Source organism: Rutidosis leptorrhynchoides, chromosome 4 (assembly GCF_046630445.1).
Source record: "Rutidosis leptorrhynchoides isolate AG116_Rl617_1_P2 chromosome 4, CSIRO_AGI_Rlap_v1, whole genome shotgun sequence".
In the NCBI taxonomy this organism is placed as follows: Eukaryota; Viridiplantae; Streptophyta; class Magnoliopsida; order Asterales; family Asteraceae; genus Rutidosis; species Rutidosis leptorrhynchoides.
Genome location: NC_092336.1, coordinates 290,868,239 through 290,887,500, shown reverse-complemented (window position 1 = coordinate 290,887,500; position 19,262 = coordinate 290,868,239). Strand labels below are relative to the sequence as shown.

The following is a 19,262-nucleotide window of genomic DNA, read 5'->3' as shown; positions in this document are numbered from 1 at the left end:
ACCTTTAACTATTTTCGACGATTCACGAACCTTTAATTGTAACTAAGAATGTAAATATAAATAATTATATATAAAACTAATTATATTAGTATTAATGAACTATTAAGTAATTTTGTTATTATAAAAGATAACATTTAATAACTAAAGATTTTCATTTTGAATATATATAGTATATTGTATATAAATGATTCAAACATATTTTACCAACGTTATCAAAATATTAAATGTACAATGTTATACTTTGTAGTTAATTGTTTAATATACATAATTAATCATCTACTCAACATTTAAAACATGATTTTATATATATGGTAGTATACATATATACATAAATAAAACTATATATATATATATATATATATATATATATATATATATATATATATATATATATATATATATATATATATATATATGATTTTATACATAATTATTATATTATGTATATGTAGAAATTTATAATATATCTATGATGAAATAATGTACTATTTTAATAAATATATATAATACTTACATATATAAAACATTTATATTTTTCATAATTACATACATAAGTATAATATAATTAGTATGTAAATAAATATTATAATATATTTATATTAAAATGCATAAATATATAATATTCAGTATGTGTTACAATACATATTACATAATTATTAAATATTACATAATAATAGATGATATTAATAAATTAAATTTAAATACAAATATAGTTGTTGTAGTAATGTTATTTGTATCGTCAAATATCAATATTTGTATTCATAATATCACTTTATATCATATAAAGATGAAATTGGATGTATAAATTAGATTATTATTACTAATATTATTATTATCGATAAAATATTAATATTATCATAATTAGTATGGTATTATTATTATTATTATTATTATTATTATTATTATTATTATTATTATCATTTTTACAATTATTATTATCATTAATATTATATTTATCATTATTATTAATTTTATTAATATTATTAGATATTAATAGTATTGTTATTATATATTATTATTATTAATTAAAAAAAACAGTAGGGATCTATATTATACGCTTGACCTCTGTATCCTTTATCTCTATTATTATTATTATTATTATTTTTGTTTCTTTCCTGCTCCAAACTCGTGAACCTGTGTTGACATTTTCTCCATTTTTTATCAACCGATCTCTATTATTACAAAATGATTATGTATAATTGCAAATCAAATAAAAAGGAAATCCAATGGGATTAAAGAGCACAGCGATATTTTTTTTTCTTCTTCTCTGCACGCTCCAATTTTTTTTTCTCTTAATTCAATTTCGAATAAAGTTTCAAAATCTAAAAATGCAGAAAGGTTAGAAATCTTTCTTTGAATCTATCTGCAAAATCTCAACTCTCAAATCTTTATATCGATCTTGAATTTTGAAGTCAAAGTTTAGTTTAAAAAAAGTCAACAATTGTTCTTGAGACAAATTCGCGTTCGTGTATATGTTTCTGATCAAATTGACGATTCCAGTAGTTTTTATACATGTTTAGAAAACTATTTCGTGTTATAAACATTATCTATAATGTTATCTATTACGAAATCAATTTTTTTTGTTTTGTTCCAAGAACCGACGCTGCAGTAGGCCTTTAGTGTTTTTTTTTTTTTATTTTAGAACCCAAATTATTTTTTTTTCTGTAATGTTTTGAAGCTTTAAAAGGAACCCTGATTTTTTTTTTTTTTTTTTTTTTGGTTATTGATGTTTTGTTGAATCCATGAGACTTGTGGAGAAGAAGAGGAATAGAAGAAAAACAGTTTATATATAAAATTTAAATTCGATATTAGTACAGAGAATCAGAATTGGTGGGATGGTCGAGAGTGTTTGCGTGTGAGCATGTGGTCACGAGATCGAGTCCAGAGGACGGTAGTTTCTTTTTTTTTTTTGAAACTCTTTTCATGTGAGGTAGTTTTCTTTTCTAATTTTATTATTGTTATTATATATTAATTATTATTAGTATTATTATTATTATTGTGATTGTTTTGATTGTTATTGTTATTGTTATTATTAGTATCATACTTGTTATCATATTTGAAAGTATTATAGACATTACTATTATTATTATGATAGGTATTAATAATATTATTATTAGTAATAAACTTATCATTTTAGTATTTTATCATCATTAGGATTATGATTATCATTATTATTATTATGAAGGAAATAAAAATATATTATTATCATCAATATTAGAATTTGTACCGGTTTATAAATAATAGTATCATCAGTACATTTACAATTAATAATATCATATTTATCAGTATCATCATTAATATTTACTAGTATTATTATGATTATCATTTATCATTTTATAAATATTAGAACCCTTATTATTAACATAAGTATGGTATTAGTATTAATATTATTTTAGAGTTATTATTATTAGTATCATTAACAGTTATCATTTTCATTTTTTTTGCTATTAGTATTATCATTATTAATAAAATTATTATTATTATTAGTAAATCATTATTATCTAAATTATTATTTTAACAAATAAATCTTTTGTACACTATATATATACTTATGGTATATACTAGGATTGTATTAATAATTCACATAACAAACTAATAAAATTTCATAATTACAATACTAACCACAAATATATGTATATAAATATATTAATGTCACTATTTATATAAACGTAAATCATTATAGATATATATACATAAAATCGATATATATATATATATATATATAATATAACTTAAAATATAATATAAGTATACGTTTTAAAATAAAGGTTAGAATAAATTCTACAAAACTATAATATATAAATAATACATATTAATAAATGAAATTTTGTAACTTACATTATACGTATTAATATATACACAATTGATATAGGTTCGTGAATCCGAGGCCAACCCTGCATTGTTCAATGACGTCATATGTATTTTTACTACAAAATACAGTATCGTGAGTTTCATTTGCCTTTTTACCCTTTATATTTTTGGGCTGAGAATACATGCGCAACTTTTATAACTGTTTTACGAAATTGACACAAGTACGTGAAACTACATTCTATGGTTGGATTATCGAAGTCGAATATGCCCCTTTTTATTAAGTCTGGTAATCTAAGAATTAGGGAACAGACACCCTAATTGACGCGAATCCTAAAGATAGATCTATCGGGCCCAACAAGCCCCATCCAAAGTACCGGATGTTTTAGTACTTCGAAATTTATATCATGTCCGAAGGAGGATCCCGGAATGATGGGGATATTCTTATATATGCATATTGTTAATGTCGGTTACCAGGTGTTCAATCCATATGAATGATATTTTTGTCTCTATGCATGGGACGTATGTTTATGAGAAATGGAAATCTGAAATCTTGTGGTCTATTAAAATGATGGAAACGATTGTTTAAGTTAAACTAATGAACTCACCAACCTTTTGTTTGACACTTTAAAGCATGTTTATTCTCAGGTACGAAAGAAATCTTCCGCTGTGTATTTGCTCATTTTATAGATATTACTTGGAGTCATTCATGGCATATTTCAAAAGACGTTGCATTCGAGTCGTCGAGTTCATCAAGATTATTATCAAGTCAATTATAGTTGGATATATTATGAAATGGTATGCATGCCTGTCAACTTTCGATGTAATGAAAGTTTGTCTTTTCAAAAACGAATGCAATGTTTGTAAAATGTATCATATAGAGGTCAAGTATCTCGCGATGTAATCAACTGTTGTGAATCGTTTATAATCGATATGGACTTCGTCCGGATGGATTAGGACGGGTCTTCACATGGGTCGTCTTAGATGCTGGTGGGGCAAGTGGTGTAGATGGTGCAGATGGTGCAGGTGGCGCCGGTGGTGCAGATGGTCCAGATGATGCAGATGTAGATGGCACAGTGCGGGCGGTCTTACGCACGAATGGATCGGTAGGATACGGTACGACCCTCTTACGAGCGGTGACCCTAACCAACTGTCCATGTGCGTCCACGAACGGTCTTCCTCTATTAACCCCTGGAATAATAGTACCATCGAAACAGTACCGCTTCTTCGGCGGGGTAAAGGGTGGCTGCACGGGATCCTCCTCAGAATCCTCCTCGGGATCCTCCTCGCTGGAGTCGTCGGATGATGAATCGTCTGAATCGTCGGAAGGTAATGCAGGATTATCGCGGGCGGGAGAAAGCATCTGGCCAGTGGTCATAAGTCAATATCTGCCTGGTGGAATCAGTACAATACGTCCATCAGCGATGCGTCTAGCCCAATGTCCATACTCGTTACGGAAAGGACCGTCTCCGTTTCTCCCAGGAATCACATCATCACCGGAATGGTGCTGTGGCCCCGGGAGTCCAGGGCTGGGTGGAGCTGGAATCTCCTCTGGATCCTCGTCTCCGTTCGAAATGTCCATCAGGTCAAGCACAAGTCCAGTATCTCCAGAAGGCAAATCGCCAGAGTCGCGGGAGGGTAGCGGTGAATCAGCAACAATCGTAGGCAAGGTAGCAGACGTATCTGAGTCACTCTCAAAGTCAAAGGTCATGGGCGGCATGTCTGACATCTGAACAAGGAAAAATAACTTTTTCCATGTCAGTAAGACATATAGCAAGCACGTAATCAGGCACTACAGCAACCTAGATCGTCTACCGCAGTACATAGCATGGCAATAACAACAGTACTAAACAAAGTCTAAAATATTTGGGGTACTTTTCATACACGTTGATTTTGCGTTAAATTTTTAAAAGTCTAAAATTCCATAGCGAAACGCGTAGATGTACACATATTGTTAATTTAAGATAACATTTAAATCTTTCACTAGCTATCCATTTTAGTTCGACTCGAGTTGCACTTCAACGACATCATCGTTAGCCATGAAATAATTTTACAAACTAAACGCAATAAAATACATTGAAAACCGAACCCCTGCCACGAAGTGAGGGTTCGAAACCTTGTTATACTCTAATACTAATTGTGTGATGCCCCGTACAAAACCATCGTGTATGGTTCATCAACAACAGGATCATTACAAGGTCAAACATTATATGCTGTTTGAAAACCAGTTTTGCATTCATAAAAAGATAGTGTTTTACAAAAGATAACGTGCTTCCTATGAATAGAAGCGTTAACATAAGTACGTGACCCAAAGGTAGTTACAAAGCCATTGATTGAAAATAACATAAGCTACGAATGCAAGAAAAAAGTTTCATGATTGAGACATCTCTAAGTAATGCAGCGGAAATTTAATACAGCAGGTCCGTAACAGCAAATCTATAACACCAAGACAGCAAGTCTAACAGCGGAAGCAAATCGTCTGAGCACCTGAGAAATACACGCTTAAAAGTCAACACGAATGTTGGTGAGCTATAGTTTGTAATCGGTAAAGTAATGTAGACCACGAGATTTCAGTGCTTCAACCAGCATTATAAATCAGTATGAAAATTATATATGCTTAACCTTGGGCACCCGGTAACTAGACTTAACATATGTATATCATCCCCTAAAAGTGCACTTGGCGAGTGCGTTTGTCCTCGAAGTATTAAACACCCGTTGAATGCTAGCGCAACTAGCCCGAGTGGGGATGTCAAACCCTATGGATCCATATCTAAGATTCGCGTTCACGGTTAGGAAACCAATGATTAAACTTCACCGAGCTAAGGGGAATCTTTGTGCCGTTTTATAACCCACATATATATAAAGTTTAAGTACTCGTGTCTAGTATGTAAAACGTAAAAAGTACATGTATTCTCAGTCTCAAAAATAGTAAAAGTAGTAAGGGATCCTATAACTCACAGTGAATAAGCAGTAAAAGTCGATATGAAACGTATGCAGGTAGTAAGTCGGTCCGAAAGGTCGTAAACCTATGTCAAAGGTCACTAGGTCAGTATGTTTTCCCCAAAAGTTTAAAAGTGAATAAATTAAGGTTAAGTGTCATCATCATCAACATCATCATCATTCATCAAAGCTAAGGTAAGTTTAACAAGAATAGAGATCGAAACAAAAGGATGACTTTGGACAGCTGTTACGAACTCTATACAAATCAAAAAGACGCGTAGTCAGTGGCCAAGGCTCCGTATGTGAGTCCTCTAACCGCTAACCAATTTTCAGAACCTAACTCGTCTTCGTTTGACCGTGACGATGGTTTAAGTGCGAGTAGGTTAGAAATTTCAGCACAACGTTACAAAGGCGTAGTGACTTTCGGAAGGTCATAAATCCTAAACCATATATCGGATTTAGGCGAGGCCTAAACGAAAAGTCATCTACACGAAACGAAATATCTGAAAATAAATTTTCCAGAAGTCCAGGAGTCTGATCAGACCTCAAAAAACAGCAAGCAAGTGCTCCAGTGGGATTCTTGGTGTGTGATGCTCATCACGGTTCTCATCCTTGATGCTTGTAGCTTCAAGTATACAAATCATTGATGTATTATGATCACTTTGACCAAGGTTCAACCATCAACACACAACTAAGAGTAAAATTTATCATTCTACAAATTTTGAACATCAAGATTGCCTCTTTATTGCATAAATTCAATAAAGCTTCAACCTTTATCCTTTTTACACTAGTTTATGCATCTCCATCATATGTGATGATGAAGACTTGATCTTTATCATCACAAAAAACACAAAAAAGTTCCAAGTAAGTGAGATCTACAATAATAACTTAGATCTCAAGTATTAAGAAAACCCTAAGCTAGAAAGCTTGGATCTTTACAAGATTAATGAGACCATAAGCTAGAAAGCTAAGATCTAATGAAAGTAATGAGATCATAAGCTAAAAGGCTAATATTTAATGAAAGTAATGAGATGATAAGCTAAAAAGCTAAGATCTTTAACAAAATAATGAAATCCTAAGCTAGAAAGCTTGGATCTTTAGTGTTCTTGAAGATCCTTAAAGCAAAAGACTAGATCTTCAAGTTACATGAAGATCATAAACACAAGTTTTGATCTTTATAACAAGATAAAGAAATCATAAGCAAGATCTAACAAGTAAATGAAGATTCAAAGCTAGAAAGCTTGAATCTTTTATGTTCTTGAAGGATTCAAACCCAAGTTTGAATCTACAAGATATAACAAGATCAAAAGCTAAAAGCTAGATCCTTTAAATGATGATGATGATGTCGTGGATATGAAGGGAAGAAGAAGAGAAAGAAAAATTAAAACTTACACTTTTTAGAGTGAGAAAGATTAGAGAGAGAATTAGAGAGTAAGTGTGTGTAAATTGTGAATGAGATCAAGTGTGAAATGGGATGAATAAGCTTGGTATTTATAAGAGGTAAGGGTGTGGGGAGGTGATGGTGGCCGTGGGTTTTGGTGGGGGACAAAGGAGACACCTCTTTGCTTTTTGGTTAATGGTTGTCATAAGTTGGTGCTTATGTTAGGATCTCATGCAACATTAAGGATAATGGTAAGCAAAAATGCTAGTATGTCTAATGACCCATCCTAATCCATCTGGACGAATACATTACATTTGGTTACATCGAGAGGTACTTGACCTCTATATGATACATTTTACAAACATTGCATTTGTTTTTAAAAGACAAACTTCCATTACATAGAAATTTGACGACATGCATACCATTTCATAATATATCCAACGATAATTGACTTAATAATAATCATGATGAACTCAACGACTCGAATGCAATGTCTTTTTGAAATATGTCATGAATGACTCCAAGTAATATCTCTAAAATGAGAAAATGCATAGCGGAAGATTTCTTTAACACCTGAGAATAAACATGCTTTAAAGTGTCAACCAAAAGGTTGGTGAGTTCATTAGTTTATCATAATCCATCAATTTCATATTTTTAATAGACTACAAGATTTAAATTCCATCTTTCATAAACATACTCTCGTATCTGGCATTTCGCAAACTGCATAGAGATAAAAATCATTCATATGGATTGAACACCTGGTAACCGACCTTAACAAGATGCATAAAGAATATTCCTAGTATACAGCGCGCAGCTAATATAGTAAATAATACCTCGAAGTACTAAAGCATCCATACCCTGGATGGGGCTCGTTGGGCCCGATAGATCTATCTTTAGGATTCGCGTCAATTATGGGCTATTTCCCTAATTCTTAGGTTACCAAACTTGAAGGGGCGATATTCGGTTTAATAATCCAACCATATAATGTAGTTTTAAGTACTTGTGTCTATTTCATAAAACATTTATAAAAGCAGCGCATGTAGTCTCAGTCCCAAAAATATATATTGCAAAAGCATTTAAAAAGGAAGCAAATGAAACTCACAATACTGTATTTTGTAGTAAAAATACATATGATGACATTGAACAAGTGTAGGGTTGGCTTCGGATTCACGAACCTATATCATTCATATATATATATTAAAACATATACTTGTAGTCGAACAAATTTATATATATTTAGTTATGTATTAAGATTAATATTTATATATAATTTTATTAATTCTTATAATATATTATAATGTTTATTTGATACATAATTTAATTAACGTTATATTAATGTAAATAATATTATATTAGTTAAAACATAATATTATGTAATATTAGTATAATCATGTAATAAATATATTTTTATATAAATACCTTCTATTTGTAAAAAAAAATTAATAATTGTAATAATACTAGGTTAAGTATGATAATAATAATAATGATAGTAATAATAGTGATAATAATAACAAAAATGTTAATTTAATAATGATAATTCGAATAAAGATAATAACTTTAATAATAATGATAATTTTACTAAAAATGATTATTTTTTTTTACTAAAATGATAAAATGGTAGCTTTACAATTAATGATTCTTTTAATAATATTATAGTTGTAATAGTAATAATAATAATAATAATAATGGTACTTTTATTGACAATAATGATAGTTCTAAATTTTTAATAATAATAATACTCTTAACAATAATGATAATATATAATGTTTATATAAAATCTCGTCAACGATAATAATACTAATAGTACTGATAATAATAATAACTATGATGCCAATAATAATGGTTTTAATTATAACGATACTACTAATAATAACCTAAGTGATAATACTAATAATTATAATAATACTTATGATAATAATATTAATGATAATCATAATAATAATAATCATACTTTTATAAATGATAAAATTATATTTTTAATGATGATAATAATATTAGTAATAACAATAATCATAATATTAATCATAATGGTAATCATAATCATAATAAATGATACTTTATAATAATACTTGTAGTAGTAGTAGTAATAATAATAATAATAATAATAATAATAATAATAATAATAATAATAATAATAATAATAATAATAATAATAATAATAATAATAATAATAATAATAATAATAATAATAATTATAATAATAATAATAATAATTTTAGAATACAACCTTTGAAGAAAACAAGCTCCTAAAAAGAAAACGCCACTGCCCAGACTCGAACCCGGGACCTCTCGCTTAAACACCCACACTCTAAACCATTGAACCATTGTTACATTTCTTGTATTAACTCGCGTCTCTACTTAATTAACATAGACAGAACAGTTTCTCTTCTTCATAAAATCATCACTATCAACCTAATAACCATCATCATCATCTTCTCCATCATCCATCATTCTTTATCCTTAATCATCATTCACAGAATCATCATAAGCATATCAATATAAACATCACTTCATCGTCTAATCATTTTCACTAATCATTATCTTCATTATCATTATTCGATTCATCACAGTCGCCATCATATTATCATCATCATCTTTATGACCAAAGAATTACCACTTTATCTTTGTTATTATGATGCTCCTTACCTTCTTGATCGTTACGAAAACAAACAGGAACCAGATTAAGATGAACAGCTGCAGCATTCGCTTGTTTTCAATACAGATTGGAAATGATCCGGCCCAAATAGAAACAAGTTCACGGCCCACTACTATATAAACCAGTCCACTAGTGGCCCAACAGCTAGTTAATTGGTCCAGTTTGTATTCGGTGTACATACATACTCACTAAATAGTATGCATCGACAACACTATCTTCTTTAACGCTGTCCCACTTTTATTACTTTAGCTTTCTTAATTATTGTTAACCTTTAATTCATGTTTTGTTCCAAAAGGTTTATCAACTTTAAATATTCTATCGTTAAAGCAGAATTATTAATGGCGAGTACACTGCGATAGTTTGATAAAAAAAATAGGATAGAAAACACACACATATAGCAGCAGAAGTGAAGACAAAGATGATGATGGTGGTTCGGTGATAATGGTTTGATATGGTGTTTCATGAACAAGCATAGGAGAGAGAGAGAGAGAGAGGAGAGAGAGAAGAGAGGTGGCGACTGTGGTGTTGACGGTTGGTTATGGTATTGGGTTGTGAAGGTGGAAGTTAGAGATGAAGAGTGACGATGGTGGTGTCGTGAAGAGTAAAAGAATAATGGTGGGTGTGTCGGTTTAATAAAGAGGTGGTAAAGTGGGTTTGTTCTTGGGGTGGTAATCGAGCATTTACAAAAACATGCGTAGTTGGAGGTATAGCAACAAACGGCCACACATTGTTGTAGTTGGAGATGGTTATTGGGCGGTTTGTTTGGAAACAGAAAACGGTAATAAGCTTCAATGGTGGTAGTGATGGAGTATGGTTATTGTGCCAGAAGGTGGTCACGGTGGTGGCCGGTGTGGCTGCCAAACGGTTTCTCGATTGATATCGTTCTTCATCTAAATCCCTCCATATATATATATATATATATATATATATATATATATATATATATATATATATATATATATATATATATATATATATATATATATATATATATGTAATTATAATATTAATTATAATATTAATAATAATTATAATTATAATAATGTATAATATATTACTTGTTATGAGTTGTTATGAGTGGAAGGAAACAAAATGCACAGTATTCATGATCATATTTTCAATATCACGGATATATGAAACTATTACACTGCCGTCACTTTTTACGGGCTATTATTTCGTACTCCGTTGTTAATTAGTGGTGGAAAAAAGTTCTCAGAAAAATTCCAAAATTTTAAATTAAGTATAATTATTTATTTTGGTCATTATGGTATAAAATTCGATTATTAAATATTAAATAAAAATTACATCAACTGTCTCTCTCATTTATGGGTGAAATATAAAAAGTGTTAAAACTTAGGGGTTTTAACATATATAACCTTGTTAACTTCAAAAATAACATATTTACCCACATAAACAAAATAATATCATATGAACCCGTCTTAAACATTTAAAGTTACATATTTACTCACGTAAATAAAATAATATCATATAAACCCATCTTAAACACTTAATCTATCAAATATATCCTCATCATATTATCATTTAATTAATTTATAGCGAATTTCAAATATATAGCGTAATTTTTGTCATTTTAATGATGTATCTAATATAATTGTGTTAGTAAAACATAGGTGATGTTATCTTGAATGAAATTGTTACGTTCATTATGATCATTATATATTGACGAGTCACGAGTGGTGATCTTTCCTTTCCTTTATGTAATACTTTCAAATTAGAATTCTATGAATTAGGTTTTAAACTGAGACGTAGTTTTAAAATCCATGTAACAGGCTAATTAGTTTAAACATTAAATATAAGGATAACATGAAATACAACGTCAAGAATGATAGTCACTCAATTAGTTTAATCGTTAGATTAAGGTACGTATGTGATAACCTATTGTACGTGATACGAAGAAGTTGTGGTCACCTTTAAGCTTGACTACTATCTACTAACGATTTATTATAATTACGTATAAGAAAAAAACATTGAGCTATGAAATATATCAAAAACTGGTTGATAGTGCTCAACATATCAAACTATAGATATTTGATGACTTAATAATGAATATATTTATTTGATAGATTGAGATGTTAAAATGTACTTATGTGATATTATTATTTATAGTTGGGTAAATATGTAATTGTAGAGGATATATATGATGAGTTTAAGTGTTTATGATGGACTTATGTGATATTTTCATACTTAAGTGGGTAAATATGTGATTTAAGAAGTTAATGAGGGGATATATGATAAAATCCCTAAAACGTAACAAATAGTTCTTAAATACATTTTTAATAAGCCTAAAATTTATAGAACTCATTTTCGTATCACCGTTTATTTTAAAATTACATAAGTTTGAATTTAACTTGCTTAATATCAATCGAAACATCAAACGAGTATTACAATCATTTAATATTTATTTTTAATATACTTTATTTATATATAGAGATATATTTTAAATAATAATTATTATAATATCCTATTTTTATTTTATTAATTTTTAATAACAACAACATATAATACTTCAAATTATATTTCAAATTATTATTTATATATACATACACACATATCTATTTACAATTAATTGTTCGTGAATCGTCGAGAGCAGTCGAAGGTCAATTGAATATATGAAGCAGTTCAAAAATTTTGAGATTTCAACATTACAGACTTTGCTTATCGTGTCAGAATCTTATAAAGATAAAGTTTAAATTTGGTCGGAAGTTTCCGGGTCGTCACAGTACCTACCCGTTAAAGAAATTTTGTCCCGAAATTTGATTGGGATGGTCATGGTTGACAATAAATATGTTTTCATGACTCATACGAGTTAGAAATTAGAGTTTTATCATCAGCGAGCAATATAGATAAAACAATTTGATTACTCGAAGGGTATGGGTGAAGTTGTCACAAAAGAGTGAAATGAGAAATAAAGATTTGTCTTAACCTCTGACGTAGTCAAGGCTGATTTCCGAGATTCCAGCGATTTAAAGAAAATCTTCGGAATCTGAATAAGATCAGATCCTTTGGAATTTAAGGAAATTAGGATTTCCTTAAATAAACGCGGAAATCTGTTTCGATTTCTCCGTCAGATATTTCACTATAAATCCATTCCCTTCGTTTCCTTTTTATTTTGGAGTTCCATCCTTTTGTTCTCTCTTCATGACTTTAAGTCAAGCGAATAATGGTCCAGAATTCGTAGGTATGAAGTTTCAAATGATCGTGACTAACGTTTTAAGAGAAAATTTGTAATAGCACGATATTGATTGATTAAATTATCAGAATTCAAGAGAAATGATAGAACTATCAAGAAGATATGTTCTCGATATGTTTATAGATTAAATAGAATGTAAGAGTCGTGTAACATGGAACATGATGACGTTATGGTCTGTGAATTATCATGTTTCATTAGAAACTCAGCATGACTTACTGTAATATAATCACGTTGATCAAGTGTCATTATATTATACTAACTCATGCATCAATTTCCAACACTTCTTCAAAGCATTCATACTTTAAACTTGAAGGTTTCATAATTTAGAAACTAACAGTTTCTTATATGATGTAATACTGATAGTGCGAAGAGATTCATGATTTCAGATAAGAATAGTTATGAAAATATCTTCAGAAACATAGAGGATATTTATAATGAAAGATACGATGATATCTTAGAATTTTAGAATCAAATTGTGATGAAGAAATTCATTCACGATGATTTAGAGCAATTAAGGAGCAAGGTATTCGCTAAAGATTTCATCAGAATCAGAATCATCAGGATTCTTTATGTACAAGTTTAGTCCTTGTGATTTGTCCACAGCCTCCTTCATAATTTCGCATAATCCGCTTTTTGGTACTAAATTTTCTATTGAGCGATTCCAACACTCCATTCTTTATCATCATACTTTCGACGGTTAAGGTCGTTTATGGCTGTCTACAGTTTCTATTGCTTCATTCAACTTTCTCAATGTTCCGAGTATTATTTTGCAGACTAGGTGTTTTTCAGAATTTCAGAATGGAAGATCATGATTCTGAGAGATAAATGTTATATGTATACATATAACTATTGATGTAGAAACGCTGCGAGATTCGAAATACTGATTGTTAATTCCCGGTAGTTGGTATGGCGGTTCTCGTTACAATATGCGGATGAGTATATGATAGGGTTTTAATGAACAAATATAATGGTTCTTCAGGGAGACTTAAGTCGATGAATAATGAAGTTGCTAGTAGGTTTACTGCTAATGTGGTGGGATATAAATGGTTCCCCGGTAACAATGACTAAAGGCAAACTTAGATAACAAAGTTATAGTAGAGTTTATTCTAATGAAAGGTCAAAATTGATTTACTGAAGCTGTGACAAAATTGGCTACTTTGGAAAGGGGTTGCAAAGTTATTTTCGGTAATAACAACGTCAAAGGAGCTAGCACAGATACGTGTTAAACGTTTATTCAGGTTCTGAGTGTTTTCAGGTGCATAATTATATGCATAAATCTTTCTTCTCGTAGATGAAGTGCGGTTGGTTCATCCTTTCGATTGAGGTGTTTTCAAGAATCATGAAAGGTTTGAACGCAGATTGTAATCGTCAAGATACAAATGAGGTTTAGGATGAAATCAAGTGGCAAACTTGAAGAATTATTTAGTTTCATATGTTATAATCAATATTTTAATTTATTTTAATTGTCCAATGTCATTAGTCCATAGTTAGGCGTCCACAATTAGTAGTTCAACAATTCATATATAGTTTAATATATAATATTCGAATTAATTAATACATGTCGTGACCCGTTATATACATGTCTCAGACTCGATCACAACTCAAAGTATATATATTATTGTAGAATCAACCTCAACCCTGTATAGCTAACTCCAGCATTACTGAAATGCCCCGTCCTAATCCATCTGGACGAAGTCTTCAACAGTTGGTCCCATTGCGAGGTTCTGACCTCTATATGCCATGAATGACTCCATGTAATATGAGCAAATGCACAGCGAAAGATTTCTTTCATACCTGAGAATAAATATGCTTTCAAGTGTCAACCAAAAGGTTGGTGAGTTCATAAGTTTATCATAAAACAATAAAATTCATCATTTTGATAGACCAAAAAATTTAAATGATGCATGGTACAAATGGGCCCGAATCCTATACCCACCTGTAATGTACATGTTATATCTTTTAAATACAGTACATCTTTCTCGTGTACGAAACCAACAACAACAACAACAATACCTAATCCCACACTTGTAGGGTTTGGGGGAGGTGAGACGTAGACAATTCTTCCTCTACCCTAGGACAAAGAGAAGTCATTTCACCACCCCGAGTGAAACACTCACAAGAGTAGAGAAAGTCCTTCCTCTCTATGTTCGACGGATAAAGAGATTGCTTGCAACGGACCTCCGGCAAAAAAAAAAAAATGCCAACGCCATGAAAATGGTGGGACAAATTTCCATGGATTTTAAAATGTTGCCTGGAATTCGATTTAGGCTCTAAGCCACAGTCAAGTCGCCAATAAGTAGACGCTTGCTGATGGCTCCCGAAACAGCGGCGTATATAAAAAAAAAAAACCTACCTTAAAGTGTACTGCGGAGCACATGACGAATAAAGTAAAGCTGCACTAAATGAGAAATAAACATACATGTCCACAAACAGATAAAATCACATCATAGCAAGCCAGTCTATAAAAATAAACATACAAACATACATAAAACCGTATCTACTCAAACCTACATAAACATACAAACGTACATTCATAGATATCCACCTACACGCATACATACGGGAAAACCTACATACGCATACATAGATATAAAACATACAAACATACGAATATACATACCAACATACGGATATACATACAAACATACAAATATACATACAACCAAACATATAACAATACATACATATAAACATATAAAGGTACATAAATACATAAATACAATCATAGGCAACCAGATATGCAAAACAAGCGTACATACAAACAGACATACATAAACCTGCGCACAAACTTAAATACATACATAAAAACACGAACATCCATACATACACATTGAAACCCACATGTCCAAACTTACACCATCTATGCATGGGTCTAGGAAAAGAAAAAAAAAAAAAAGGTCGCACAACAAAAAAAGCATACAAAAAAAAAAAATAAACCAGCAAAGAGCAAAGAACATAGTGAAAGAAGACACCCACACAGACCCACAAAACCACAAACACACGAACAAAACCAAACAACCTACTCATCTATTCTAATTCTAGTCCTCCACGCAACCCTATCAGAGGTCATGTCCTCGGTCAATAAGAGCTCCTTCAAGTCTATCTTTATCCTATCTTCCCACCTACGCGTAGGTCTACCCCTTCTTCGTACGCCATCAACCGTAAGCATCTCGACCCTCCTAACAGGGGCAGTAGGAGGTCGTCTTCTCACATGCCCAAACCATCGAAGCCGTTCTTCTCTAAGCTTGTCGATGATGCTTCTAACTTTCAGGTTCTCCCTAAAAACACTATTAGGAATCATATCTAACATGGTTTTACCACATGTCCACCTAAGCATCCTCATCTCTGCCACCTCCATCCTCCTCTCTTGTGCTTTCGTCATAGGCCAACACTCTGATCCGTATAACATGGCAGGTCTAATTGCCACCTTGAAGAATTTCCCTTTCAGCTTAAGGGGGATCTTCTTGTCGCATAAGACTTCAGTCGCTGCTCTCCACTTCACCCACCCTACCTTAATTCGGTGCGACACATCTTCATCTATCCTCTCCGATTTGTGGAGCACCGAGCCCAGGTATCTAAACGAAATTTGTGGATGCAAGATCTGGTCTCCAATACAGATGTTCACTCCATCACTTTGTTCATCAACATTCCTATCAAAATCGCAACTAAGATATTCTGTCTTTTGTCTACTAATGTATAGACCATTACTTTCTAAAGCCACCCTCCATTGCTCAAGTCTTCTATTAAGCTCCTCCTTAGAGTCCAAAACGAGCACAATATCATCGGCAAAAATCAGGCACCAAGGGATGCACTCTTGTATCCCTCGAGAAAGTTCATCAAGGATCAAAGCGAAAAGGAAAGGGCTAAGGGCCGATCCCTGGTGCAGGCCTACTTCTATTGGGAAAACTTCAGTATTTCCCACCGGTGTTCGAACACAAGACTTCGCCCCTTCGTACATATCCCTAATAACATTAATATACCTACTCGAGATACGTCTACCCTTAAGGGTCTTCCAAATCAAGTTTCGTGGCACGCAATCGTAGGCCTTTTCTAAGTCTAAGAAGACCATCTCTAGGTTCTTTTTCTTTTCTCTATACTTCTCCATAAGGTTCCTAATAATATGGATTGCCTCTATCGAAGAGCGCTTTGGCATAAAATCAAATTGGTTCTCCGAAACATTGGTTTCGCGTCGAAGTCTAGTCTCAATCACTTTCTCCCAAAGCTTCATAGTATGATTAAGTAATTTTATGCCTCTATAGTTACCGCAACATTGAGCATCCCCCTTGTTCTTATAGATGGTAATAGTCTCACTCAGTCTCCATTCTATATGCATTTTAGAGCTTCGAAACGTCTTGTTAAAGAGGCAAGTCAGCCACCTAACACCAGTGTCGCCCAGGCACCGCCACGCCTCAATAGGGATCTGATCTGGTCCCACTGATTTATTTCTCCCCATCTTTCGTAGTGCCAATCTTACTTCCTCTTCGCTAATCCTCTCACAATCTATGTTGTTATGGGATTGTTCTATATCAGCGTCTTGTAAGTCCTCGTGGCGCTCTGGTCTTCCCCCTACAAAGAGAGATGAGAAATACTCTTCCCATCTTTTCCTAATTTCGTCTTCCTTAACTAAAGTTTGACCATCTTCATTTTTGATAAACTTGATGTTATCAAGATCCATACGTCTTCGCTCCCTAGCTTTGGCTATCTTGTAAATATCATTAGCTCCCTCTTTGGAGTCAAGTTTCTTATACAGATCTTCATATGCATTTTCTTTTGCTAGGGCTACAGCCTTCTTAGCTTCTCTTTTGGCTTCTTTATATCTCTCTACAGCCCTAATTCTATCAGTCGGAGTCCCCTCCCCACCAGTGATAAGCTCCCTAAACCTTAATTGCTTAAGCGCAACTTTGCTTTGAACCTTGTCACTGAACCACCATGATTCTCTAACAGCCCTATGGTCTCTAGATGTACCTAGAGCCACACCTAGGGTTTCCTTGGCTACCTCTCTAATGGAGGACGCCAGACAATTCCACATCTGATCCGCGTCATCATTGGATACCATTTCTAATTCAGCATCCACTCTACCTACAACCAAGGTTTTAAAGGTCTCTGCCTTCTCTCCGTTCAACTTCTTCCACAAGATCTTAGGTTGGACTTGTCTCACACTCTTGGTGGTCAGTCTCTGGAGAACCAAATCCATGACCAACAGTCTGTGCTGGGAGGAGCATGTCCAGGCAGTCAGGACCTTACAGTCTCCACAAGTCCTAAGATCCCCTTTGCGAATTAACATGTAGTCAATCTGGGTACTATGACCTCCGCTATGAAAAGTTGCTAACTGAGCATCCCTCTTCTTGAAAAACGAATTCACAACTGCCAAGTCGTGGGCAACAGCAAATTCAAGAATAGAGAGTCCTTCCTCATTTCTAGCTCCGTACCCAAAACCCCAGTGGACTCCCGCATATCCCTCAACATCAGATCCTATATGGCCATTGAGATCTCCACCAATAAGTAATCTGTGGTCCGGAGGGCACATCCTCACAACCTCGTCTAACGATTCCCAGAAGTGTCTCTTTTCAGCATCTCCACGGCCCGCATGGGGTGCGTAAGCGCAAATTACCGTGTAAGTCACCTCCTGAATAACCAACCTAACCGACATAATCCTGTCGCTCTGTCTACCTACATCCACAACATACTCGTTGTAGGGAGGGCCAATAATGATTCCAACCCCATTCCTAGCTACTCTCGATCCCGAGAACCACAACTTGTAGTCATTGATCCTAGCCGCCCCTCGACCTTTCCATCTAGTCTCTTGGACGCACAACGTGTACGAAACCATTTTCATAAATCATAGTAACCGTACACATATCTCGTGTACAAAATATCATACACATAATCTGTGTATAAAATCATTCTCTCGATATATAACATTCACTTCAATTGGTGGCAATTATCATGTCCACATAATTCAATGGTGGCAATTATCATGTCCACATTATTCAACAATAATCCGCAGAACTTCTGTCTGCATAATAATTCATTCGAGGAATGTTTTGCTTGTGTCTATCTCATCAAACATTTATAAAAGCATTTCATGTATTCGCAGTTCAAAATATTAAAAAAAAACATTTAATAAAGTAGTTGTAAAAACAGCGCATGTATTCTCAGTTCCAAAAATGTAAAGAGTAAAAGGGAGCAAATGAAACTCACAATCATGTATTTTGTAGTAAAATACATATGACGATATTGAACAATGCAGGGTTGGCCTCGGATTC

The 19,262-nt window shown here is 32.5% G+C and overlaps 2 protein-coding genes across 2 annotated transcripts in view; one reads left to right on the top strand and one right to left on the bottom strand.

The window, feature by feature from the left end:
- Positions 1-10,662, top strand: part of LOC139841669 (uncharacterized) — a 47,830-nt gene extending 37,168 nt beyond the window's left edge. Inside the window, exons 5-6 of the mRNA XM_071831875.1 lie at positions 10,343-10,400; positions 10,522-10,662. Of these exons, the coding sequence (XP_071687976.1) occupies positions 10,343-10,400; positions 10,522-10,662 (199 nt within the window). The remainder of the gene's footprint in view (positions 1-10,342; positions 10,401-10,521) is intronic.
- A 5,194-nt stretch (positions 10,663-15,856) lies between these two features.
- On the bottom strand, positions 15,857-18,826 carry LOC139841668 (uncharacterized). Its single transcript, XM_071831874.1, has 3 exons — positions 17,260-18,826; positions 16,508-16,944; positions 15,857-15,868 (listed from the first exon to the last, which is right to left on the bottom strand). The coding sequence occupies exons 1-3, from the start codon at positions 18,824-18,826 to the stop codon at positions 15,857-15,859; spliced, it is 2,016 nt and encodes a 671-aa protein (XP_071687975.1).
- Between the last annotated feature and the right edge of the window lie 436 nt (positions 18,827-19,262).